General features: G+C 38.3%; 1 protein-coding gene across 1 annotated transcript in view; it reads left to right on the top strand.

Annotated features, from left to right (window-relative positions):
* The window catches only part of PRKAR2B (protein kinase cAMP-dependent type II regulatory subunit beta), a 128,364-nt gene that overhangs the window by 12,071 nt on the left and 89,745 nt on the right, over nucleotides 1-26,548 (top strand). The window contains exon 2 of the mRNA XM_049783486.1: nucleotides 18,913-18,948. Within this exon, the coding sequence (XP_049639443.1) occupies nucleotides 18,913-18,948 (36 nt within the window). The remainder of the gene's footprint in view (nucleotides 1-18,912; nucleotides 18,949-26,548) is intronic.

Below are 26,548 nucleotides of genomic sequence, written 5' to 3' on the forward strand. Positions count from 1 at the left end.
AAAATGAGCAAGTCAGCCAAAATCTAGAAATTACCCAAGTGCTCAAGAACAGAGAACTGGATAAAGAAACTATGGCACATATGTAAAATGGGTACACAATATATTTTAAATGGAAGAAGACTGGGAAAAAATGTCAGTTTGGATAAATAGTTAAGGTTAAGGCCTAATATATGGAGGCATACAACATGTTTCTAAATTGATGTAGCTAAATACTTTTATAATTATCTTGCGCCTGAATATCCAATCCCCTTTCCACATCTTTTTGCCAAATTCCAGTCTTTTTCAGAAGTTAGCTTCTGTTTCAGATAACCTGACACCAATAAAAATCTTTGTAAGATGCCTGGTTGGCATTGTTGGTCTAAGTATGACAGGGTGAATGGCCCTCCAGCAAAAAATAATGACCCTCAGTTCGACTTGCTAGAGGTGGGTGCCATGTGCATGCTTGCCCTCAAACCTTTCCCAGCTAATTTTTTTAATTAAATTCAGTTAAAAACTAGATGTCTACTAACAGCAGATAGCCATAAGGTTTCTTTTTAAATGGACAGATATTAAAGTTACCCAATAATCCTTTACATGAATAAACTTAGAAATTTTTCATTAAATATAAAGGGTTAGGGGAGGAAAGGGATGGGGGCCTCCCCCAAAATATAAAGGGTTAACCCAATTCTTTAGTTTTATGAGCTTTCACTTAATACATTAAACATTGAATCCTGGTTTTATTTGGACTTGACATTTGAGTCCTCTACAAAGTGCAGAGAACAGACAAGAGGCTTGTCTTGGGCTTGAGGGTTTCTTTAACTGGGGGACTGTCTGATCCCACCTAAACTTGCCATGTTGCTGCTTTGTGTATAAAATCTTTGTGCTTGTCTGTTGGGTCAAATTAGGACTACTTTTTTTTCTTGTTAGGGTTGCTTTGTTTTTTTGTTTTGTTTTGTTTTGGTTTGGTTTGGTTTTTGGGCCACACCCGGTGACGCTCAGGGGTTACTCCTGGCTATGCACTCAGAAGTCACTCCTGGCTTGGGGGACCATATGGGACGCCGGGGGATTGAACCTCGGTCTGTCCTAGGCTAGCGCTGGCAAGGCAGACACTTTACCTCTAGCACCACCACCCCGACCCCGGTTGCTTTGTTTTTTTTTTTTTGTTTTGTTTTTGTTTTTTTTAAATATTTTTGGGGTGGGGGGCACATCTGTTTGTGCTCAGCATTTGCTCTTGGCTCTGTGCTCAGGGATCACTCCTTGTGGTGCTGGAGTTATATATAAATAGCTGGAAATTGAACCCATAGCGCCACATTTAAGGTAAGGCCTCATCTGATGTACTGTCACTCTAGCCCTGTTTTGTCCTTCGATTCCTTAGGCTGATCTCTTCATTGTGACACCACATTGCTTGCCTTTCCCTTTGTTGCATGAATTCTACCCACTCATCAAACCTCTTTAACCCCCAGTGTTCTCTGGTTTCATCACAGACCTTCCCTTTCTTGTTTTTCAGCTGTGACATGTCTACCCCTTATCAGCGTTTGCTCCTACATATTTTCCAGATCCTCCAAATGACTTTGCTCTTAATCAAAGCTGTTCTCTTCTGCTGCTGTTACTATCATCCCCTTGGACACCTTTGACGGTTTTCCTCCTCTAATTTGATGAATGTGGCTCCTGGAGCCACTTCCTCCAGCTCATGAAGTATTAAATACGAATTTAATAGTGACATGAGACATCTGAAACAGTACAACTTTTTCTGGGTGTAGTCACACCTGGTAGTATTCAGTGGATACTTTAGCTTAGTGCTCAGGGGCCACCCCTGGCAGGTGGGAGGCATGCAAGTTCCAGCGATTAGACTTGGTTCTGTTACAAACAAAGTATATACTTCTGTTATTGCATTGGACTATCTCTCCGGTCCTTGAAACAACCAACATACAGAGGAAAAAATTTTTTTCACTCATGTCCCTTCTGAGTTCAATCCTCAGCTCTTCCAGAAGGCAAAAACAAACATGAACAAGTATATATACCTTTTCTGAAGTGTGCTTTAAATCCTGCTCTGACATAACTTTTGCAATGCTGCACAAATTGCTTTACCAGTTGTCTCAATTTGCCCATCAGTAAAGTGAGAATAATGGTAGTACTGACTTCAGAGGTTTTTTTTTTAAGTTAATGGGCTTGATAAGAAAAAGAGAGACAAAGGAAAAATATACAGAAAAAAATAAAAAGAAAAAAAGAGAAAAAGACAAGTAATGTAGATCAGTGAGAAAATGGCAGATTTTAAAATTGAATTTGACTGGAAATGTCAGAAATTGGATATTGTTTTTAAGGTAGTATAGCAATAGTATTTTTAAAAGTTATTAATGAAAAATATAAAAATAAAGCCTAAATTTCTTAGCCAAATGTTTCAACTTAAAACCTATGCTACTTTAAGACTCAGCTCTCCTTTAATTTGATTTGAAATGTCAGTTAAGTGCTACAACTCTATTAAGAAAGCTGTAAAGGCAATGGAACAAAGTTGTGCTTTTTTATTTTTCCTAAACACCCTCCTGCCTGTAAGTGTATAACTGGTAGAATAAATCTATGTGTGCAGATCCTTCTAAGTTTATGGTTTTATTTAAGCTTCAAAAAGTCATTTTATCATATCTTAGGAAAGAGATGGCAAAGAGCATGGGAAATAGGTACTTTATTGAAATGAGACAGATGCTTAGGGTAAAAACATGAATATGTGCCTGAAATATAAATTAATTAGGGAACCTTGTTGCATTAAATTTACAGCTTGTTATAATTTTCTCTTGTCATAATATTTATGAAAGCCTGTGGTGGGACAAATTTGTACCTCCCAAGTTTTCCTTTACTTTGTGGTTTGTTTCTAAAACCCATAAACCCATGGTTCTGTGATTCAGTGCAAATTGCTAATATAATCATAGATTTGGGGAGGAAAGAGGACAACCCTTTAGGGTGTCTTTATTTTTTACATGGACTTTTTGTCACAGGCTGTCATCCATCTTTGTTATTGTCTTTTTCTTTTTTCTTTTTTTTTTTTTTTTTTGGTTTTGGGGCCACACCCAGCGGCATTCAGAGGTTACTCCTGGCTATCTGCTCAGAAATAGCTCCTGGCAGGCACAGGGGAACCATATGGGACGCCGGGAATCGAACTAACCACCTTAGGTCCTGGATCGGCTGCTTGCAAGGCAAACGCTGCTGTGCTATCTCTCCGTCCCCCTGTCATCCATCTTTGATTTCTTACCTGACTGTCATTAGTAACTGTTTGTCAACTAAACAGTAGTAGATCTTTAAGGTATTTTATTACTAAAAATAGTAATTCCTTAAAGCAATTTCCTTACAAAGTATACAAAAGGTATTCAGTATTTGAATTTTAACAAAACCTGCATTTTTTGTTTGTTTGTTTTTGGTTTTTGGTTTTTGGGCCACACCCGGCGGTGCTCAGGGGTTACTCCTGGCTGTCTGCTCAGAACTAGCTCCTGGCAGGCACAGGGGACCATATGGGACACCGGGATTCGAACCAAACCACCTTAGGTCCTGGATCGGCTGCTTGCAAGGCAAACACCACTGTGCTATCTCTCCGGGCCCACAAAACCTGCATTTATGAAGATTTATGAAAGGCTCAAAGGGATGGAGCACAGCTTAGCATACAGGTGGGAGCTCCAGTTCCAGTTCTCAGTACTGGAGATTATATCACTCCCCCTAAAAACTATAGCTTATGAAAAACATTTGAGGTATATATTTATCATTAGAAGAGTAGGGGACTGGAGAAATAGCTCAGCAGTAGGGCATTTGCCTTACAAGCAGCCAATCTAGGATGATAGTGGTTCAAATCCCTGCTTCTCATATTGTCCCCCATGTCTGCCAGGAGCAATTTCTGAGCGCAGAGTCAGGAGTAACCCCTGAGTGTCGCTGGGTGTGACCCAAAAACAAAAACAAAAAAAGAAGAGTAAGGTACAATATTTCAATTATGGGAGATGGCTGGGTTTGGGCACAGCCTGCCACATACATACATAGCTGGTGATGATGGTCAACAGTTCTTTATTATATATTTGAAAATTGCTTAGAAGATAAGTCATGGTCATACTATATATAAATGATGAGTATTTACTCAGCTGGGTTGTAGTGGTCTTTTCATAGTATATACCTATATAGAAACATTAATTGTGTGACATAAATTATGCATTTTTCTTTATTAGAAAAATTTAGTTATTTTAAAAAAAATATTAAAGTACCATGATTTACAAAGTTATTCACAGTTTGATTTTAGATATTCACAGCATCAATTCCACCACCAGTGTCAACTTCCCTCTACCAGGGTTCCCAGGTTCCTTTCCACCCACCATCAAGCTCAGTCTGCCACATTGACAAGCACATTTAAATTTTTTGGTTGTTCAAGTTTGCGTTTCACATTTTCAGTGCTGTTGATGGTAGTTTTTGATATTTAGCTAGACTACTCCTTTATACAACTGATGTCCTCAGATCCCTTTCCCCATTGCTTCCCATCTCTCTCTTCTTCCCCCTTAATTTTTTTTTCTTTCTCTGCTCTTCCTATACTCTGGGATCAGAGGTGATTGATCTAGGCATGCCCTGCCCTTCTAAACATTGCATTACCATGACCAGATCTTCTGTCTATCACACATTGGTAAGACTATCCTTCTGGTTTATACTTCATTTAACATGATATCTTCCAGTTCATCCATTTTACTGTGAATTGCTTGATTTCATCATTCCTCATAGCTGTGTATTATTCCATTGTGTATATATGGTATATATATGAATATATGTGGTACATCTTCATGATCCACTAATCCAGGGGTCTCAAACTCAATTTGCCTATGGGCCACAGGAGGCAAAGTCGGGGTGATCCTTGAGTGCAAAGTCAGTAGTAAGCCTTGAATATTGGGGGCTGTGATCCAAACAACTTAAACAAAACAAAACAAAAGTTTCCTCTAGGGCAGGGCCACAAAATGTTGTATGGAGGGCTGCAAACGGCCCGTGGGCCACGAGTTTGAGACCCCTGCGACTAATCTATAATTGAATACCTAGGTTAATTCCATGTCTTAGCTATTATACTAAGTGCTGCAATGAATAATAGTATATATATGCAGGACCAAACAAACCTCTGCACCACATAGTCCCTGCATAACTGTCTGAAGCAACCCAACATGCTGAACCAATATAGTAATCCTGGGTGTGGTACCAAAACAACCCCCCCAACATGCAGGGGGTGTGGGAGGAGGAAGATGGAGGCATTGGTGGTGGGAATGTTGCGCTGGTGAAGGGCGGGTGTTCTTTTAGTGACTGAAGCCCAACTACAGTCATGTTTGTAATCATGGTGTTTAAATAAAGATATTATTTTAAAAAAGGTAGCTTTAAGATAGAAAAATGTGAGGGAACTGTAGAGGTAGTATAGGCATTAAAGCACTTGACTTGACATGGCTGACCCAGGTTCTCTTCCCAGCACTGCATATTATCCCCCAAACGTTGCCAGGAGTAATCTGATCCCTGAGCACAAAGTCAGTAACAACCCCTAAGAGCATCCTGGCTTGCCCCTCTCCCCACCAGAAAAGTTTGAGAATTGCTGCTGTTTTATATATACCAAGTGTTGGAGGCTTGTTGTAGAGAATGGAAAGCTTTAGATGAGTCTCATGCCCTGGATTTGCTCTGAAAAGTTATTACAACATTTTGGTCTGTGAGACCTTGGTTCTCCACATTCAAGCTTAATATTTGCAGATTTCAATACCTTTGCTAAGAGCATGGTTGTTAGATGGGGTCTCCCTGTACATAGATTAGCCTTATCCTGATTGCTAGTGATGTTGGTCACTAACTGTATTTGTAGATCATTTTATATGAAAAAAATTTTTATTTGCCATTTTTCTGTTTTTCCTTGCAGATTTTTATCATTTCTTTTTCACTTTGTCCTAACCTATTCTTCCTTCTTTTCCTTTTCTTTCTCCTTTCCTTTTCCTTCCTCCCTTCCTTCTTCCTTCTTTCTTTTTTCTCTTTCTCCTCCCTCCTCTCTTTCTATTTTTTAATTATCTTTATTTAAACACCGTGATTACAAATATGATTGTAGTTGTATGATTGCAGTCATGCAAAGAACACCTCCCTTCACCAGTGCAAGATTCCCACCACCAATTGCCCAGATCTCACTCCTCCCCACCCCACCCACACCTGTACTCAAGACAGGCTTTCTACTTTCCTCATTCATTCACATTGTTATGATAGTTTTCAGTGTAGTTATTTCTCTAACTGCACTCATCACTCTATGTGGTGAGCTTCATGTCATGAGCTGCACCTACCAGCCCTCATCTCTCTTGTCTCTGAGATACTGTTAAAAATGTCTTTCATTTTTCTTAAAACCCATAGATGAGTGAAACCATTCTTTTTTGTTTTTGTTTTTGTTTTTGTTTTGGGGCCACACCCTGTGACGCTCAGGGGTTACTCCTGGCTATGCGCTCAGAAGTTGCTCCTGGCTTCTTGGGGGACCATATGGGACGCCGGGGGATCGAACCGCAGTCCGTCCTAGGCTAGCGCAGGCAAGGCAGGTACCTTACCTCCAGCGCCACCGCCCGGCCCCGAGTGAAACCATTCTGCGTCTTTCTCTCTCCCTCTGACTTACTTCACTCAGCATAATAGATTCCATGTACATCCATGTATAGGAAATTTCATGACTTCATCTCTCCTGGCGGCTGCATAGTATTCCATTGTGTATTTGTTCCACAGTTTCTTTAGCCACTCTTCTGTTGAAGGGCATCTTGGTTGTTTCCAGAGTCTGGCTATTGTAAATAGCGCTGCAATGAATATAGGTGTGAGGAAAGGATTTTTGTATTGTATTTTTGTGTTCCAAGGGTATATTCCTAGGAGTAGTATAGCTGGATCGTATGGGAGCTCAATTTCCAGTTTGTGAAGGAATCTTCGTATTGCTTTTCATAAAGGTTGGACTAGATGGCATTCCCACCAGCAGTGAAAAAGAGTTCCTTTCTCTCCACATCCCCGCCAGCACTGCTTGTTTTCCTTCTTTGTGATGTGTGCCAATCTCAGTGGCATGAGATGGTTCCTCATAGTAGTTTTGATTTGCATCTCCCTGATGATTAGTGATGTTGAGCATCTTTTCATGTGCCTTTTGGCCATTTGCGTTTCTTCTTTTACAAAGTGTCTGTTCATTTCTTCCCCCATTTTTTGATGGGGTTAGATTTTTTTTCTTGTATAGTTCTGTCAGTACCTTGTATATTTTGGATATTAGTCCTTTATCTCATGAGTATTGGGTGAATAATTTTTCTGACTCAGTGGGTGGCTTTTGTATTTTGGGCACTATCTCCTTTGAGATGCAGAAGCTGCTCAGTTTAATATAGTTCCATCTGTTTATCTCTTCTTCCACTTGTTTGGAGAGTGCTGTTTCCTCCTTAAAGATGCTTTTAGTCTCAATGTCATAGAGTGTTTTACCTATATGTTGTTCTATATACCTTATAGTCTCAGATCTGATATCAAGGTCTTTAATCCATTTGGATTTTACCTTCGTACATGGTGTTACCTGGGGGTCTGAGTTCGCTTTTCTGCAAGTGACTAACCAGTTGTGCCAACACCACTTGTTGAATAGGCTTTCCTTGCTCCATTTAGGATTTCTTGCTCCTTTATCAAAAACTAGGTGGTTATATGTCTGGGAAACATTCTCTGAGTACTCAAGCCTATTCCACTGATCTGAGGGTCTGTCTTTATTCCAATACCATGCTGTTCTGATAACTATTGCTTTGTAATACAGCTTAAAATTGGGGAAAGTAATGCCTCCCATATTCCTTTTCCCAAGGAGTGCTTTAGCTATTCTTGGGTGTTTATTGTTCCAAATGAATTTTAGAAGTATTTGATCCACTTCTTTGAAGAATGTCATGGGTATCTTTAGAGGAATCGTGTTACATCTGTACAATGCTTTTGGAATTATTGCCATTTTAATGATGTTGATCCTGCCAATCCATGAGCAGGGTATGTGTTTCCATTTCCGTGTGTCCTCTCTTATTTCTTGGAGCAGTGTTTTATAGTTTTCTTTGTATAGATCCTTCACATCTTCAGTGAGGTTGACAAAAAATAAATCCCCTCCTCTCTTTCTTTCTCTCTCCTCTCTTCTCTTCTCTCTCTTAGTTCTTTCCATTATATTATGCCCTTTGTTAATCTTTATTCTAAGTTTAATAGGTACTCCTTGGAAACAGAGAGATAGTAAGGGTTTAAGGCACATGATTTACTTTCAGCCAACCCTAGATGAGTCCTCACCACTGTACCTGGTCCCCAAGCACCATGAGAGGTATTCCTAAGCACAGAGCTGAGAGTAACTGCTGAGCACTGCTGAATATGGCCCAATGCCCCCTCTAAAAAGAATCCTATTTCATGTTAAAAAAATGAAAAATTATTGTATTTCATTCCTAAGGCTTTAATCCACTAGAGTTTATGCTTATGTATTCAATGATATAGGAATCTCACTTAATTTTTTAAATTATGCATTATTTAAAATTTTTCCTCCCACTGACTTTTAAATGCAATTTGTGATATGTAGGGCCGGAGTGATAGCACAGCGGTAGGGCGTTTGCTTTGCACGTGGCCACACCCCCCACACCCCGAGATGGATCTCGATTTGATTCCCAGCAACCCATATGGTTCCCCGAGCCTGCCAGGGGCAATTTCTGAACACAGAGCCAGGAGTAACCCCTGAGTGCTGCTGGTGTGACCCAAGAAACAAACAAAAAATTGTGTGTGTGTGTGTGTGTGAGTGTGTGAGAAAGTACTTAAAATCTCTATTCTCAAGTAGGAAAATGTATAGAGAGCAAGGCACTTGCATGCAGTTGACCTGGGTTTGATCCCTGGTACTACATATCTTTCCCTGGACCTCTCCAGGAATGATTCCTGAGCACAGAGCTAGGAGTAAACCTTAGCTGAGCACAGCTGCATCTGGTCTATCCCACCCTCAATCTCTTTTCTTTTCTGTCAGATTGTATATCCTTTCACCAAGATCTTTATCTCTTTATGTGATATTTGTAATTTGGCTATTTGGTGAGGTAAGGAACTCCCACCACATTTTTTTCCCTTGGGAAATTTGGAACTATTCCTAAATTTTTATTTTTAGTCCATAGAAGTTTTGGATATGCTTTTTTCTAAAAAAAAAAAAAAAAAAAAAAAAACTTCATTGGCATCTTATTTAAACTGTAGTGGTTTTATAGAAAAATTTGTAAAGAACTGACATTGGAAGTCAGTTAGTTCTTTTGAGCTTGCTAAGCTACCATTTATTCAGTTTTCCTTTCATTTTTTAGTCATGTTTTATACTTGTCTCCACTAAGTATATTTTGGTTTAATTTATATGTTGCTTATGATTTTACTATAAATAAGCTTTTATTATATTATTATAATCAGTCATTTATGAGAATATGTAAAATAAAGTTCAATAATAAAACATTTGTCTCAAATATTTGAATACTTCAGTAAAAAAAAGTAGTAAGCACAATATGGTAGGTGCTCAGTATTTTAAGTTATCTATCAATGAAAGGAAAATTAACTGCAGGACACCATGAAAGACACACAAATGTCAAGAATTAGACCTTATGTTGGCAAAGATGTCAAATAACTAATATTAATAAATATTTCTATCAGAGCATAAAATATTCCACTTAGGAAATTTGTGGGTTGATTCTAAAGTTAAACATTTATCTACCTATAATCTAGCTGTTCCATTCAAGACAAATGCCTATGCTCTTAAAAGTATATAAATATTTCTAGAAACTTTTTTCAGTCTAGCCCAAAGTGGAAACTGCTCAAATATAAAGCCAAAGAATTGATAAAACTATGGTATGATAACCAATAGAAAAATATTCAACAATAAAAAAGCATATTATAAGTATTCACTGCAACACGAATGGACTCTTCATTGAGATGAATTGCAGAAATAGACAACTATATGGAGATTGATTGCAGTGGGGGCTCTGGGAGCTTTTTCAGGTTTTCTATTTTAGTTGCTGTATGGATTACATAAACTTACATAGGTAAATGTTATGTGTACTGTATACTTTATTGTATATAATTTTTACCTTAATGAGTTTTTTCCATTTTTATTAAAATTCCATGATTTCCCAAATTGTTCATAATATAGTTGTCAGGCATTTCAATGTTCCAAAACCATTCTCAACACCAGTGTTACTTTCTCTTCACCAATATCCCCAGTTTCCCACCCACCCCCAAGTCTGCCCCCTTAGCAGGCACAAATTTACTTCATATTGCTTGTTGCAACACAAAGACAAATGGAATGACCAAAAATATAAGTCAGTATGTGGTAATTGTTATTATATCTCATGATGTTGCTACTCAGGTCATTGCCTGAGGATTGACTGGGTCTGTTGGTGTTAGTTGAGCCTTCTGTGTTTCTGTTTTGCTCATTGTGTTAGAGGTCTTCTCCACAATCTCCCTAATGTTAAAAATATCAAAAATGGATGTTTGTTATCCTTTCCACATTTAAAATTGGGGGAAAAAATCACCAATGTTTCCTATCCTGATTATCCTGTGAAATTCTTCAATATTTCTGTTGAAGACTACTAACGTCTGTGGTACATTTCCACAATTGTGGGACATCAATGGGGCTGCTTTTTGCTACTTGTACAAAGATCCAAAAGCTAGTCAAGTTCTACTGTTCTTTGTTTTGTTTTTAACTGAGACTATTTTAAGTTTTGGGTTTCACAAACTTGCTGCAAATATAAATATCACAATGGCTAAATAATCTCTAGATGGCAGGGGAGTAAAACCTGCATTAGTAAGGTTTTTTCAGCATTTGTTGAAGTTACTTTTTATTTCCAGCTATGTTTTAGGCACTGGGGATCCAATAGTGAAACAACCAGCCCTGAAGGCTACTGACCTCATGGGGAGCTCAGTCTGGTGTGTGATGAAAATGTCCCCAAACTAGTACAGTGGGTATCTTCTGCACTAATTGTTCTTCAGGAAATTCAACAAATGAAGTGATTGAGAGGGACTTTGAGGGGTCGCTGTAAACAGGGTGTTGAGAAAAAAGCTTCCTGAGAAGGGACATTTCTGCTGAGACTGTGTCTTTATTCTGTGACAGGACGGGGGAGGATTTAAATATAGGCTTTTGCTGCAACTGTACTTTCATGTTAGCCAACCAAATCATATCTCCTGGAAGTTTTCTCAGTTAGTTTTCATTCCAAAACCCTTATATTTTTCATAATTGTCTTTTTCCAGAGCTGTTTTGTTGTGGTTTTAGGGAGGAGAGACCCCTTTGAACTCTTAGTTTTCAGCTTTCCTGGTGTTCTTAGCCATTTGTTCTGGATTGCTCAGTCTTGCAGAGCATTTGTCTTCCTAACCACTGCCCTTGGCATCTGCTGGGCTACTTTGGTTTAGGAGAGACCATTTAACATACAGAAAATGAATTTATGACGTTTTAACAGTGGCCTTTCCTATCTCTTCTGCTTCTATTCTGAGCTTGCAGTCTAAAATCTTAACACTAATGGAATTCTTGCAAATGTCATTTTATAAACTTGCTTTCCTTAGAACTTTCCTAGTTGAATTTAATATTTTCTTTCTATTCCTGAGGGTACTTTTGGTAAATTCCTCATGAATTAAAAAGTAGAGAATTATGTTCATTCATAAGCAAATGTAAGTAGGAGTAGGGTTTTTTCCACCTCGCTTAATCATTGTATATTATTATTCAGTATTTAAAATACCACTGACATTTTGAGTTCAAATAATGAAAATGTACAATGAAAGTGATCCTTAAAACAGACACTTTATTGTCATTTATCCCACTAGGTCTCCAGCATTGCTCAGAAGCTTTAGGGGCCACCGTGTTTATACTTGTACTGGGTATGAGGGTCTTTGGTTCAGTGCTCAGGTGTGCCGATGAAGTGCGCTGAGCTTGAAGGTGTAGGGGGCTTTGCTCAGTGGTGCTTGGGTCACCACATGGTGAGAGTGGTTGCACATGGGATCTCTGCATGCCAGGGAAGTGCTCAGCCCTTTAATGTGTCTCCTCAGCCTCCAAACTGACACTTCTTGGGAAAACTGAAGGATTTGTATTTTACCTATGCCCTACCCCTAATTACTCATTGTTTAGCTAAGTGGGACACCTAGTCTCCTGCTGTATAATTGGTGAGGAAAAAAAATGGGTACCCAGAGGAATGCTTGATAGACAGCTCCCCTCTGGTCTGCTCAACAGAACCTTCAGGAATGTTGGCTTAGGCTTCAAGTCTCCTGAGGACCACCCTGGGAGCTATAGAGAGCTTCTTCTGTTTGTGAGTGGCTTCTGAGCTGCCAAGAACCTGGGCACAAGGACCGTAGTCACCAGGTATAGTTACATGTATTTACTCAAGTAGCCAGAAGCCATCATTTTTAGAAAGAATATTGAAAAATATGTCTCTTTTTTAATTCTAGGAATTAAAATCTATCATTTAAAGAAATGTACCTGTTGGATTAATTAGTGAAATAATAGAGAATAGAGCCCTGGGCAGGTGCTCTGTCTCTTACACTATATCTCCAGCCAATACTTTAGGTTTCTGTATTATATATTTGCTTCTTTGCTACTGATTTTCTTAAAAAAGTTAATTTTTCAGTTCAGGGAAAAGACTTAGCTCACTTTTCATTTTGGAAGCACTGCCGTAAGAGAAATTAATTTATTCTGAACTAAGCATTTATTCTGTCAAACATAATTAGCTGACACGGTTACAATTTACATACTTTTCCAGAATCTTTTATTTAGACAGTTAACAGATTCCCAAAGTGTTTATTGCTAAAATAAGGCATCCAATTGGGGGCTAGGCATGCTAATTATTCCGCTGACTCCAGGATTATTGTCTGTGTCTCTCACTTCAGGGGATTTGAATACTACTTTTTGAAAGGTCCATTTAACTAAGTGACTATGAGATATCAGGTGGTTTTGTGTTGTTTGTGCATATGTGTGTCTGTCTGTCTGTGTGTATAATGGCAAATAAAGTTAATCATTTCAGTAACTTTCATTTTATATTTTTAATTCTCTTATTATGCTCAGAGATACACACTGTATTCACTCCTCACTGTCAGCCTAGCTTTCCTCTTGAAGATCCAATTCAAGAGGATTCATCCAATTCAAGAATGGACTACTTTTGCTTCTCTAGAATATCCTAAACTTTCTATTCTCCAAAACCTTTTTTCTTTACAGACAGTTAGCTGTGGTTAGGCTCTTTAGAGACAGAGTCTGTTTCATTTCCAGTGCCTGACATTTGCACTCAGGTGGCAGAATAGGTGGAGCAAGGAAAGGAGACTCACCATGTTTACTTCACAGGGCTTATTGATTCATACCACAAATATTTACTCTTGCACCTATTACCTGCCAGGCACTGTGTTGGCCTTGGGCATAAAATGGTGTGAAGATAAACAGGTCCTGCTCAAAGTCACTGGTATGGGAGAATGTTTTCATTACCAGCATGAAGTAGCTCATTTACCTCCAGTAATGGGAGATTTTTCTACCAAAGGTATTCTGGAACTACAGAGTTTTGAATTAGCTGGACTTCTTGGTCTTCTGGGAGCAGGGGAATTAAAACCAGTCTAGTGGGAATTTAGGAATCTGCTTAGACTAGCATGGTATGGAGGTACTCGTAGGGATGTGGGCCTCTCAATGTCTCACTAAAATGGCACTTAGGAGTAAGTTAAATCTGCATAAATGTTTCTGTATTTTACTTTGAGGATTCAGTAAGGTCTCAGATTATAGTTCTTGAAAATATTAGTGAGTTAATATATTCTTTAATTAGATATACTTTTCTCCTGTCAGAAGATAAATTTGCAATTTTTTCTTTCTCTATTTTGTTGATCTATGTTGATCTATCTGTTTTGCTGATTTGTTTATTTTTTGTGTATGTATATACATGCATATATGTGTGTATATACATAACTATATGCAAAATATATACAATACATAAATACATATAGATACTCATAAAGCATACTTTGAGTAAGCAAAGCTAAAGATGTCCATAGACATCTTTATGTCTATGTCTATGTCTATGTCTATGGAAACTTGATTTTTATTTTCTCATTTTAAATTTCATGTTAATATTTTTTGAGAATTAGTATCCCTTACTTTGTGTTATACTAATTCACAATAAGTAACTATCACTCTTGTATTTGAATAGAAATTTGGGGAGATTGACTCACCCCGGCAGTGCTTAGGGCTTTCTCCTGGCTTAGTGCTCAAGGATTACTCCTGGTGATGTTGAGGAGTCATACAGGGTGCTAGGGATTGAACCTGGGTTGGCCATATACAAAGCAAGCACCCTGCCCTTGTGAATGGCAGATTATGGTACAGGGACTCTTTCAAAGATTTGCTTTTATAAATTCCCCTGAAAGAAGGGCAGATCTTTTCATAACTTATGTTAATGAATTAAGTCATTAACATAAGTCAGGATTCAACCAGAGATACAGGGAGAGCCACAGGGCCACCCATGGTGACAAGCCCTCTGCAGAACTGAAGGTTGCCATCCTCCCCACTTCCCTGCTCCTGAGTTCCTTGGGAGAAGAATGTCAGGGATACCTGCCCAAACACACAGTCTATCTATTTCCAGTTCTGCTCTCACTCTGAGGCTTGACCTTCATTTGGATAGTGAGATGGAAAAATGTGGAGCATTGGTGAAGGTTATGGTTGACTGGTTAAAAGTTTGTGCCTGAGCCAGAGAGATAACACAGGACAAGCTGCATGCCTTGGATATGACAGGTCCCACAAGAATTGTTGGGAGAGGCCCCTGCCCCCCCTGACTTGAAAGACTCCCATACTCCCACTCTTGGTCCCATAAAAAGGTTGGAAAATGGATGTGTGTCAGCCCTGCAAATAGGATGGAGGATATGGATATAATGGATTCGATTTTTTGGTAATTATCAAAACCACTAAGTATAAATAAAACCTTGACACTTGCCTGGGCTACCCATCTTCTGTCTCTGCCTTTGCCTATCTTTCCTTACTATAGCAAAATGAAAAACACAGGCATATAGCTTATCTACCACCATTTAAAAATTACCTGGATTCTAGGAAAACATAATGTGTTTTGAGAAATTCAAGAAAATAATTTAAAGATAATAAGACATTTTAGCACATATATTCTTCTGTATGTTTACAAGGAGGCATATAGTTAGATTCTCCCTCCTAGATAAAGACCAGGATACTAAGACTGAAGACAAAGTCTGAGCAAATGTTGTACTGGCAACTTGAAGACTCCCAACTGGCATTATAGCAGCAACACCATTTTTTGAAATGCTGAATATCTATCACTGAATATCAAAGCAAAAAATACAAAAAGAATGCACTAAATTCTCTTAGGCTATAGCTGCATTTGCATAAATTTGATTTATTTTAAAATAAAGCAGGTACTTAGACTTTACCATTTCACTATTGTAAATGCCCAGTAGGATATTGGAGAATAGTGTAGGACCAAAGTAATGGGATGTAGGCCATGTCTTGTTGTGCCTTGTATGTTTTCTGCCATTTCCAAAAGTGCCCATTAAGTTCTCATTGCTGAAACCATTGGGTAAAATTACACTGAGAAATCTAGACTCCCTTTCCTGTATGGTGGTGCCTCTTCCCTTGAAAATCTGCCTTAGATAACTTGAAAAAGGCACAGAAACCTAAGCAACCCCAGAAGAACAAAGACTTGCCAGCTTTCAGACCAAAAGCTCCCAGTGTGTGATTTCATCTAGAGAGGTTATCAGGAGCAAGGAGAGAAGGTCTACTCTGTTTTTGCTTCAAGGCTGAGTATTTGACCTTCACTTCTGCTTTTATCAACCCCCTATCTGTTCTACATTCCTTAGGGCGTAGTTTTCTTGCTGTCTTCATTTTCTGTCCTTGGAGCTTGTTGGAAAGGCTTGTTTAAATTTCTGATGGGGTTATGAAGTGTTTCAAAGTATCTAACAAGACTGATATATTTCTTTTATGTAGTAAATTATGCACAGTCTACAATTTAACACAAGAGGCTTTTTTATTAATAAAAGTGATTTTAGCCATGCAAATATATGACTACATTATTTTGATAAATGAATAATAAAAACTTTGTCTCAATCAGTTTGGGAAATTTTGTTGTAAAACTATATTACAATATTTGTGTTGTGAGTCACTTCATAAATTATAATAGCCATGTGGACATCATTGTGTGAGTTTTCAGAAAAGTTTCCTTTTGTTCCTCACAAGGTAGCTATTTAGTGCTAGATGCTTATTGAGTTGCCACCAAATGATTGTGTAATCAAAAGCAAATTAATATTTGTGAGACTTAGAAATAATATACTCATGATTAAAATGTAAAAATGTCCTCCACAGCAGTGTGACAAAACCAATATTTAATAGCACATTTGTAAGGATATAAAGCATCTGATAGTTTTCTTGTAGTACTTGTTCTTAGATATGCATATATTACTATGCTGATGATAAAATTTTCAAGCCTTTATCTGACCTATTTCAAAAGTAATACATTTATAGCATCATATAATTATAATTATGCCATATTAAGAGTATGAATATTAAAAGTGTCATAGTAGACCCATGACATTCTGCCCCTAAGATAAAATGTGGAGCTCATGATGTTCTTTTGCAAATATAATATGAACCCATAACGTACTTGCTCCTTTCAAAAACTAGTGTTTTATAAAAACCTTTCCTTCAGTTAGAGAGAAAGAACCAAGGATTAAGGTGTTTGCCTTGCATGCAGCCAATCTGTTTTGAGCCCTAGATCTGCATGGCTTTACACACATCCACGGGGTCTACTCCTGACTTCAGAGCCAGGAGTAATCCATTGAGAGAGAGAGAGAGAGAGAGAGAGAGAGAGAGAGAGAGAGAGAGAGAGAGAGAGAGAGAGAGAAAAGGGGCTGGAGCAATGGTGCAATGGTAGAGCATTTGCCTTGCATGCAGCTGATCCAGGAGAGACAAGAGGAGAGAGAGAGAGTGAAGAGGGGCTGGAGCAATGGTGCAATGGTAGAGCATTTGCCTTGCATGCAGCTGATCCAGGACAAACCTCAGTTCTAGCTCTGGCTTACCATTTGGTCCCTGAAGCCAGGAGCAATTTCTGAGCACATAGCCAGGAGTAACCCCTGAGCATCACTGGCTGTGGCCCTAACCCCCCCTCCCCCCCCCAAAAAAAAAGAGAGAGAGAGAAAGAAGCAGGCAGTAGGGAGGGCAAAGGGGAGAGCAGGAGAAAAACGGGGGATATTGGTGATGGCAAATGCACACTGATGAAGGGATGGGTGTTGGACATTATATGACTGAAACTTGAATCATGAACCATTTTGTAACTGTGTATCTAATGGTGATTCAATTAACAATTTATTTTTAAAAAAATCCCCCCCTTTTTTTGGTTTTTGGGTTACACCCGGAGGCGCTCAGGGGTTACTCCTGACTCTGCACTCAGAAGTCACTTCTGGCAGGCTTGGTGGGTCATATGGGATGTCGGGATTCAAACTGGGGTTCGTCCTGTATTGACTGCATGCAAGGCAAATGCCTTATCACTGTGCTATTGCTCCAGCTCCTTAAAAAATCCTTTTAAGAGAGTTATATGACAAACCATGAAGAATAAACAGGACTAAGTTGAGTTTGGGAATGGGCAGGTAAACTTGTCAGCTGAGTGACGTTCTCTAAACCTTAGCTTGAAATTTCTGCCTTCTCAAGAGAAATTTGCATATAATAGACCATTGGATTGTTTAGAATATTATCAAAACCAAAAACTTTACATTTAAGGAGATTAAAAAACCTATAATCTTTTCCACTTAATAATGATTTCCATATACATGCATTTTGGTTTTATTTCCTTTTCTTTATTGAAAAACATTACATTTTTAAAAATTAAATTACTGTGAATTGCAAAGTTACAAAGATATTTATGATTGAGATTCAGGCTTACATTGTTCCAACACTAATCCCTTCACTAGTATCCACTTCTCTTTACCAATGTCCCCAGTTTCCTTTCCCCTCACCTCACCTTCCAGCCTGTCTCAATGGCAGGTTCTTGAAAAAACAAACAAAAACAAAAAATATGATGTCATTAAAGAAATAGGTACATATATTGCTTTCTCTTTTCCTCCTGCCATTTCTAATAATATTTCTTTGAGATAAAACTCTCAAATTAGAATTACTTTATTAAAGGATACAAAACTTTCAAGGTATTCAGTAGGTATACTTGCCAAATTGTTTCCAAAGATATATTGATTTATATTACCCCTGTTAAGTGGTTTCATAATTGTAAAGGAATTTCTTTTGAAGGGTGTCTCTAAGTATTCAGGGGAACCAGAGGTTGCCCCTTGTGATACTCTGTTAAATTGGATGCTTCTGTGCTCAGGCATTGCTTGTTCTATGAATACAGGGGCCACTGTGTTGGTGCTTGGGCTTCTCCAGTGCTATACTTGGTGGTACTCAGGACACCAGACTCTATATTGTGCGGGAGGGATTTGAGCCACACATACTGATGCTCAGGACTTATCCTGGCTCTGTGCCCAGGGATCATTCTGGTGGGGCTTGAGTGACCATATTGCCATGCCAGGGATGGAACCTTACATTGTGCAAGGCCAGCTCCTTCCCCACTGTGTTATCTATCCAGACCTAATGTGTTACTTTTTTGGGTGTAATTTAACTAGTGAAATATTGTTTATTATCATGTCTAGTAATCAAAGCACTTAATTTTTATATATTTGTGAGCTTGATTTTTTGGGAGGGAGGATACTTGGTGGTACTCAGGGCTTACTCCTGACCCTGGCTCTGGGGACCATGTGGGGTGCCGGGATCAAACCCAGATAGTGGAAGGTAAGCTACCCGTTATACTATGTCTTCAGCCTAGTGTGGATTTATTTTTTAGTTATGTTTTTACTCATAGTGGGCTCACTTAACAATTTAGGTTCTTTTTAAGGTTTAGTCTATATTTGATTTCTATCTAATCATATTCTTTTATCTTTTAGCTCCCGTGATAAACAGATTCACACGGCGTGCTTCAGGTAAGTCTGTATGATGTTTTTTGTTTTTTTTCCATAGGTTGGTGAGAAGGGAGGGAGGGCGGGAGGGAAGTAAAGAAAGAGGAAGGGAGGGAGGGAGAGTGACAGAGACAGAACACATACACACACACACACACACACACACACACACACACACACACACACACACACATACATATTGATTGATTGATTGCAGTTGAGCTCAGTAGGCCTGAGGCCCTTACCAGGGATTCTCTGCAACTGGGCTGGCATTCAGTGCAAGGGTTTGTAGATGTGATGCTGCTTGAGTCTTATGGTGCTGGGGACAACAGGATTCTGCAATGCTGGGACCTCCAGGGCCATACACAATACACAGTCCTTGGGAACCTTCATGACTACTTGTTGCAGAGCTCTGGCAACCTTGTAGTGCTGGGAATCTAACTTGATGTATGCCATATATTTTTTCTCCTCTCTGCCTCCTGGCTCCTAGATTTTCATTCTTAGTGGTAATATTTAAGAAAATGCTTCTATTCGTCAAGAAGGTACCAATAAAGAAACTTGGTTAGTAGTGCTAATTTGTTTTAATTCCCCCCAGAAAATGCAGCCATCTCTTGTAAGCATGAGTAGAAAATAATTGGGACTTCTTTTGAGTTAAACTTCAAGTCACATCGTGGATCGATGCTCTCAGATCCCTTTGACAATGGAGCTGATCAACCCTATACTGTTCTCACTCTTGATAAGTTATTACCTGTGTGGTTATCTGATCAGAAAACAGTGTTCACAAGATGGAAAAAGTATGCCCTAGGCAAAGTGATGGATGAGAGTTTTTAATAAGAAAAGATCTAATAGTTTGTCTTCCTGGAGTCCTTTAGAATCCGAGTAAATTGCTTTACATTTGTCATTGTTCCTGAGGCTATTGTTGTCTTAGAGATATCACAGTAATCTAATACATATTCTTTGGAATAGTCATTAACAAGTGCTTAAATTAGATTCCATAGGCAGAGTACTACCTAAATTAGTAGAGGAGGTATGGGACATAATTAAGAACATTTCTATTCAAAATGGTTTAAGTAGATGAGTTTGGGCATTGAAATAGATAAACTTTCATTTGGAAAGTTCACCTCTGTGGTGTTCCTTCTCTGAGGATAGAGAACAAATGGAGTGTTACTAAGTTTGAATTGAGAAAATCACTCTTACTTTTAAATATAACTAGAAATTTGGTGGTTTGAGGAGGGATTTTGGGTGACACTTAGCAGTGTTCAGGGAACTTCTCCCTGCATTTCTTTAAAGAGTCAGGTGTCCAGTATGAACCTCCTGCATGCAAAGCCTGCATTCGTGCTGTAGAACTTTCTTTCTTTCTTTCTTTCTTTCTTTCTTTCTTTCTTTCTTTCTTTCTTTCTTTCTTTCTTTCTTTCTTTCTTTCTTTCTTTCTTTCTTTCTTTCTTTCTTTCTTTCTTTCTTTCTTTCTTTCCTTTCTTTCTTTCTTTCTTTCTTTCTTTCTTCTTTTCTTTCTTTCTTCTTTCTTTCTTTCTTTCTCTTTCTCTCTCTCTCTCTCTCTCTCTCTCTCTCTCTCTCTCTCTCTCTCTCTCTCTCTCTCTCTCTCTCTCTCTTTCTTTCTTTCTTTCTTTCTTTTTCTTTCATTTTGGTTTTTGGGCCACACCTGGTGACACTCAACGGTTACTCCTGGCTATGCGCTCAGAAATCGCTCCTGGCTTGGGGGGCCATATGGGATACCAGAGTATCAAACCGCGGTCTGCCCTCGGCTAGCGCGGCGAGGCAGACACCTTACTGCTCGCACCACCTCTTCAGCCCCTGTTAAGCTATTTTTAATCTAAAGCCAGAAAGGTTTTTTCTTTTTTGTAAAAACAAAACAAAACATCAGGCTTTTCAAACCGATTGTCTATGTTTATAATACAAATGAGTACTTTATTAAGGATGAACTTATTTTTTAAATGTGTCAGAATTTACTGGTCTATGAACAGAATTAGGAAAAAACTGTATTGGGATGGTATTTGTTATCTCTCTGGAGCCTTTTGAAATGTCTAGGAATTTTTAAAAAATTGTGTACTGTCACTGTGGGATCATTGGTGGAGGGAGGTCGACACAGGTGGTGGTAATGGACCTGATTCACTGTATATCTGAAATTCAACTATGGAGGCCATTGTAGACCACATGGTTTCAATAAAAAATTACATATATGTACTGAAAACATCTTGTGATATCTGTGATATCTTTTTGATTATTTTCATTATTATAAGACATCGAAAATTTTCCCAAAGTTGTGTTTCTCAATATGATCATATTGTATATAATAAATATTTATTCTTATTTGAGCAGTTCTGTGAATGAAAGAGGAAAAATAAAGGAGTATTGGTACTGTGATATAACTTGTCTTCATGAAGTGAATTATTTTAAAGAATCTTGGAATAAATTGCCCCTCTTTTTTTCTTCAAAGGATAACAAGAAATGTTTATTTGGGGCATGTTCCACTAGTATTTATTGTAATATACAAACAATTAATTTGTGGGTTGGAATTTCCAATGCTTAGGATAAACTTGAAATACCTTTTTAGAAAGATTTGTATTTTTAGATTTGTATTTTTATTTGTGTTTGTATTTTGTATTTGTATTTGTATTTTTAGAAAGGTTTGTCTGGGAATGTAGTGATAATAGAAAGCCAGAAAAAAAACAACCTCACAAAGCCAAATGTTACATTTATTTCCAGAAAGACAGGCAATAGGAAAAGTCAGTGAAAACAGCAGGAAGCAATATAATTTAAAGAAAAATTAACAAAGTTATGTCAGTTTCAGAAGTCATACTACTACAGATTAGCAGGCCTGAGAAAGAATGATAATTTAACATGCTGGCAACCATTATGAGAGTGAATCTTGATGAAATGAGAACTAAGTGAAACGAGAATTAAGTGGTGGATGGATAGCTCTAAGTGGTCAGGGGGTGTAAAGGTACTTTTCAGTAACTCACATTTTCATTCTTACAGAAAGGGAAATAAAATGGTATTTGTGATTTTAAATAGAACTATGGGATAAGAAATAAAATGAGAGACTGGAATGATAGTACAGCATGCAGCATGCTTGTCTTGCACATGGTCAACTGGATTCATTCACTGTACTCTCTATGGTTCCTCTGAATTCTGCCAGGAATGATTCCTGAGTGCTGGGTGTGACCCAAAAACAAACAAACACAAAAATGAAAAAGAGAGAAAAATGAGTGGATTCTAGTTAATCATTTCTGTGTCTGTACTTTGATTTTCTTGATTCTTTTAAAAAGTTGCCATAGGGGATGGAGTGCTATCAGAGTGGTAGGGCATTTGCATTGCACATGGACAACCTGGGACAGACCCAGGTTCAATCCCTGGCATCCCATATGGCCCCGTGCCTGCCAGGAGTAACCCTGAACACTGCCCATGCGGCTCAAAAACAAAAACAAAAAAAGTTGATGTAAAGTATAAAAAGGCTTAAGATACCTGCAGCTTTTTTTTCACTTAGTGTTTACAGGCATAGTAGAAAGAGATACATTAAGTTTTTTTTTAACAGAACATATCCTGACAGTAAAAACAAATGATTCTTTACTCCAAATAAAGATATTCATATTTGGTAAACACAGGTGAATTTTTTTTTTTTTTTTTTTTTTTTTAGAGTATCCTAAGTGGTTCTCAGGATGTATGGACACCTTTCCCAATAAGTCCCAGCCAACTGGGCCTAAAACAAGGGCCCAATGACACAGTGCAGCTTGGTCTCTGCATGCCACCATTGTGGTGCTGGGGGAAAGGGGTTGATTCAGGGCTGCTCCTTACTATGCTTGAGGGATCATCTGATGTCAGAGAGAGATCAGGGTCAGCCATTTGACAGTGGATACACCTTGACCCCTGAACAATCTCTTAGACCCATAGAAGGAATTTTTGAGGAAAATATTTCTGATGTTTTATTTCAGGAACACTTTTTGTTCTTACTAAGAAACTACACAACTTTAATGCAAGACTTGTAATTCATGACAGAAAAATAAGTCAGGTAAAATAAAGTGGAAGTTTGTATGCTAGACTTATTTTTTGTCTGTTAAAAACTTTAGTATAACAGTCAGGGCCACGGACATAGCTAAAATGAGTAGAGCACCTGCCTTGTATTCTCCAGACTGGGGTACTATCTCCTACACTGCTCCTCCCCACTGCACTTTTGGGTATAGCATGGTGATTCCTGAGATTCCCCTGCATTGGTTGATGTTGGTGGCCTTTGGTGGCCTGAGCAGTACCACATCCCTGGTATCAGTACCAAACATTGTTACCTAATTAACCTAATAGACTTCTGGGCCTGCTGGGGATGCCCCTATGGGATGTAATGCCTGCAGCCAAATGTAATGATTAGTGAATAACAACTGAGTGCAGTGCTAGGTGTTCAAGTCACTGTGGACTTAGTGAAAATAAAAAGGTTATATTTCTAATCTTTTGACTGAGTTTTTAAAATGTTTGAAGTTGCTTTTGGATAGTCGTTCTGGTAGGGGTGATATGCATTAACCACAAGCATATTAACACATCCTAAATAGTTACAAATAGTACAAAATAGTTACAAAATAATAATTTTATACAAGCAATGAAAAAATCAAAATACTAGGGAAAGCCACACACATATAATTCAGTCTCGATTATTTCAGACAATATGGTACTTTTCTTTTACCTTGTTTGTTTGTTAGTTTTTGGGTTTTGGGCCACATCCAGTGGCTCTTAGGGGTTACTCTTGGTTCTGCACTCAGAAATTGCTCCTTGCAGGGTCAGGGGTCTATATGGAATGCTGGGTATTAAACCTAGATTGGTCCCAGGTTGACCATGTGCAAGGCAAAAAGCCTACCCGCTATGCTATTGCTCCAGCCCTATTTTTTTTTTTGCCTTTGTTTGTTGGTTTTGTTTGGGGGGGGCCACACCGGGTGACACTCAGGGGTTACTCCTGACTATGCACTCAGAAATTGCTCCTTGCTTGGGGGACCAAATGGGACGCCGGGGAATCAAACAGCAGTTTGTCCTAGGCTAGCGCGGGCAAGGCAGATGCCTTATCGCTTGCACCACCACTCTGGCCCTTGGCCTTTTCTTTTTTATGAGAGGTAGAAGTTGTCATTTATGAGAACGAGGGAAATTTGTATTAAGGAACTATTTACCAAATATATTTTTTGGTTGGAAGATACTCCCAATATTAACCAGCTTGATTGTCAGTTAAGGAGTTTCATGGATTACATATTGAAGATGTTTAGTGACCTCACAGAAACAATGGTGCAGGTAGTGAACAAAGCACAAGAAATTACAAGGGAAGAAATGAGAAAACTGCAATTGAAATTGATAGATCTAAAGAGGTAAAATAAAAGGAAATCTTGGACAGAAGGCCAAGGATTAATTCAGTGTGCTTTAGGCAGCTAGAGCAATAGTACAGTGGATGGGCACTTGCCTTTCATCTGGCCAACCTGTGTTTGATCTCTAGCATCCCAAAAGACTCCCAGAGTACCACCAGGAGTGATCCTTAAGTGCAGAGCCAGAAGTAAGACCTGAGCAGAGCTGGGTGTGGCCCAACAATAAACAAACAAACAAAAAATAAACTCAGTGAGCTCCAAGATGAGATTCAGGAAGTCTCCAAATATGTTTTTTAGAATTGTATTATATTTTGAATAAAACTCTTATAATATGCTTATGTTTTAGTGCCTGACAACAGGGATATCAGTTTGTTTGTTTTGTCTTGTTTTGTTTTGCAGGTGGGTTCCCATGTAGTGCTCAGGAGACCCAAAGACCTGAGATGCTCAGCTAACAGGTCCTGCAGTTCAGTGCAATACTGGGTGTGCCCTGTGAGGCTGGTCCTCACTCAGGTCATCCTGATGATGCTCAGGAACTCTGTTGATGGGAATTGAACTGGGGTTAGCTACTTAGTTGGCTTGTACTGTAACCCTAGTATTCTCTCTCTGGCCCCAACATGTCAGTTTTTATTTCTGTAAGTAAGAGGAATTATTCCTCTTGTTAAGACATCAGTTAAACTCAGTATGTTCAAAACAAAAGTATTAGAACCATAAGAGTTTGTAGAAGCATTATAGTTTCATATAATTTTCGACTTGGTACAGGAATGACAGGCACAGAAGTGGGTGCTTAATGGAAATCCATATATGCACAGGCATCAGAAGAGTAGGCAAGATCCAAAAAATATGGTTAAAACTCTAGGAGTCTTCTGAAATCTATATATAATTTTTTGGGGAGAGGGCCACACCCCATGATGCTCAGGGGTTACTCCTGGCTATGCACTCAGAAATTGTTCCTGGCTTGGGGGACCATATGGGATGCCAGGGGATCAAACCACAGTCTGTCCTACATTAGCACATGCAAGACAAACGCCTTACTGCTTGTGCCACTGCTTTGGCCTCCAGATCTAATTATTAGTACCTTCCTCATAGTATTCTAAAAAGTTACCTTTAGCTTGTTTTCATTCTAATTTTTGATGAGATATAATTGACGTATAGTCTTGTGAGAGTTTAAGGAACACAGTTTATGTATTGCAATATGTAATCGTGACTTCACTATTAAACAACACTCCACAATTCATTTTTTGTTGGTTTTGAAAATGGTTTGTTACTTTTCTTTCTATACGTTTCATGAATGTACTTAAAATAAAGGGTCACAGTTGACAATTGTTCAATTTAGCTTGGGAATAGAAGAGGTGAGCAAATGGACCATTGTGCACTCACCAGCAGATATACCCCTACCTCTGAAACCAGCTCCCCGAGATTTGTTGTAGTGTTTTTACAGATGCTGCACTTCTTACAAATGATGTCCTATTACGTACTTGTATCATTGTTCAACCCATACATAGCAATCCACTTCGTTTGCATGTGTATATATAGGGAGTAGATGTGCATGCGCATGCAGTTGTGCATGAGTATGTCCAGAGATTCATGCGCGCAGGACCTCTATTCTGGCAGTTGAACCACATCCCTGCCATTTTTGTTCTTAGCCCATTTCAATTATTTGAAATTATTATTGGAATATCTTTTTAAATACCCAGAAATCATACACATAGATCATTTTAAAATTTTGATGGGATTAACATTAACAATTCAAAGATTAGCTTTTCTTAAGGCTTATTATAACCTTTTGTTTTGGAATATTCTTGGTGGAAAAAGAAACCAGTAATTTTTAAATGGTAATCGTAATTGTGGTTTAATATATCTTTGAATAATAAAACTTGGAGCAAATAATAATAACTCTGTTGCTTCTTTGTGTATCAAGAATATTGGAAAATAAAGCATTGTAAAGATTTGAGTTCAAGTCTTCCATAGACTTTATGAATTTGCACCAAAGTCATTTATATCCTTGATTTTTACTTATTTTCATTTTCATTCAAGTTGGGGTAATATTAGCTATAGTCCTTATAAGTCAGTGCAATGAGATGACTTTTATAAATCAGAATATTAGACTCTTAAGGTTAGTTAGTATTCAGTCCTTTAATGAACTTGGTTTAAAAACCAAATAGTTGCCCTCTCAACTCTCTACCGTAGCCTGTCATTAGTGAATCATAACACTATTTTATATTTATCCATTATATAGGTATCTCTTTGCACTATTTGTATATTATGAGATTTGGGTT

The sequence above is a fragment of the Suncus etruscus genome, chromosome 1 (assembly GCF_024139225.1).
Source record: "Suncus etruscus isolate mSunEtr1 chromosome 1, mSunEtr1.pri.cur, whole genome shotgun sequence".
NCBI classification, from domain to species: Eukaryota; Metazoa; Chordata; class Mammalia; order Eulipotyphla; family Soricidae; genus Suncus; species Suncus etruscus.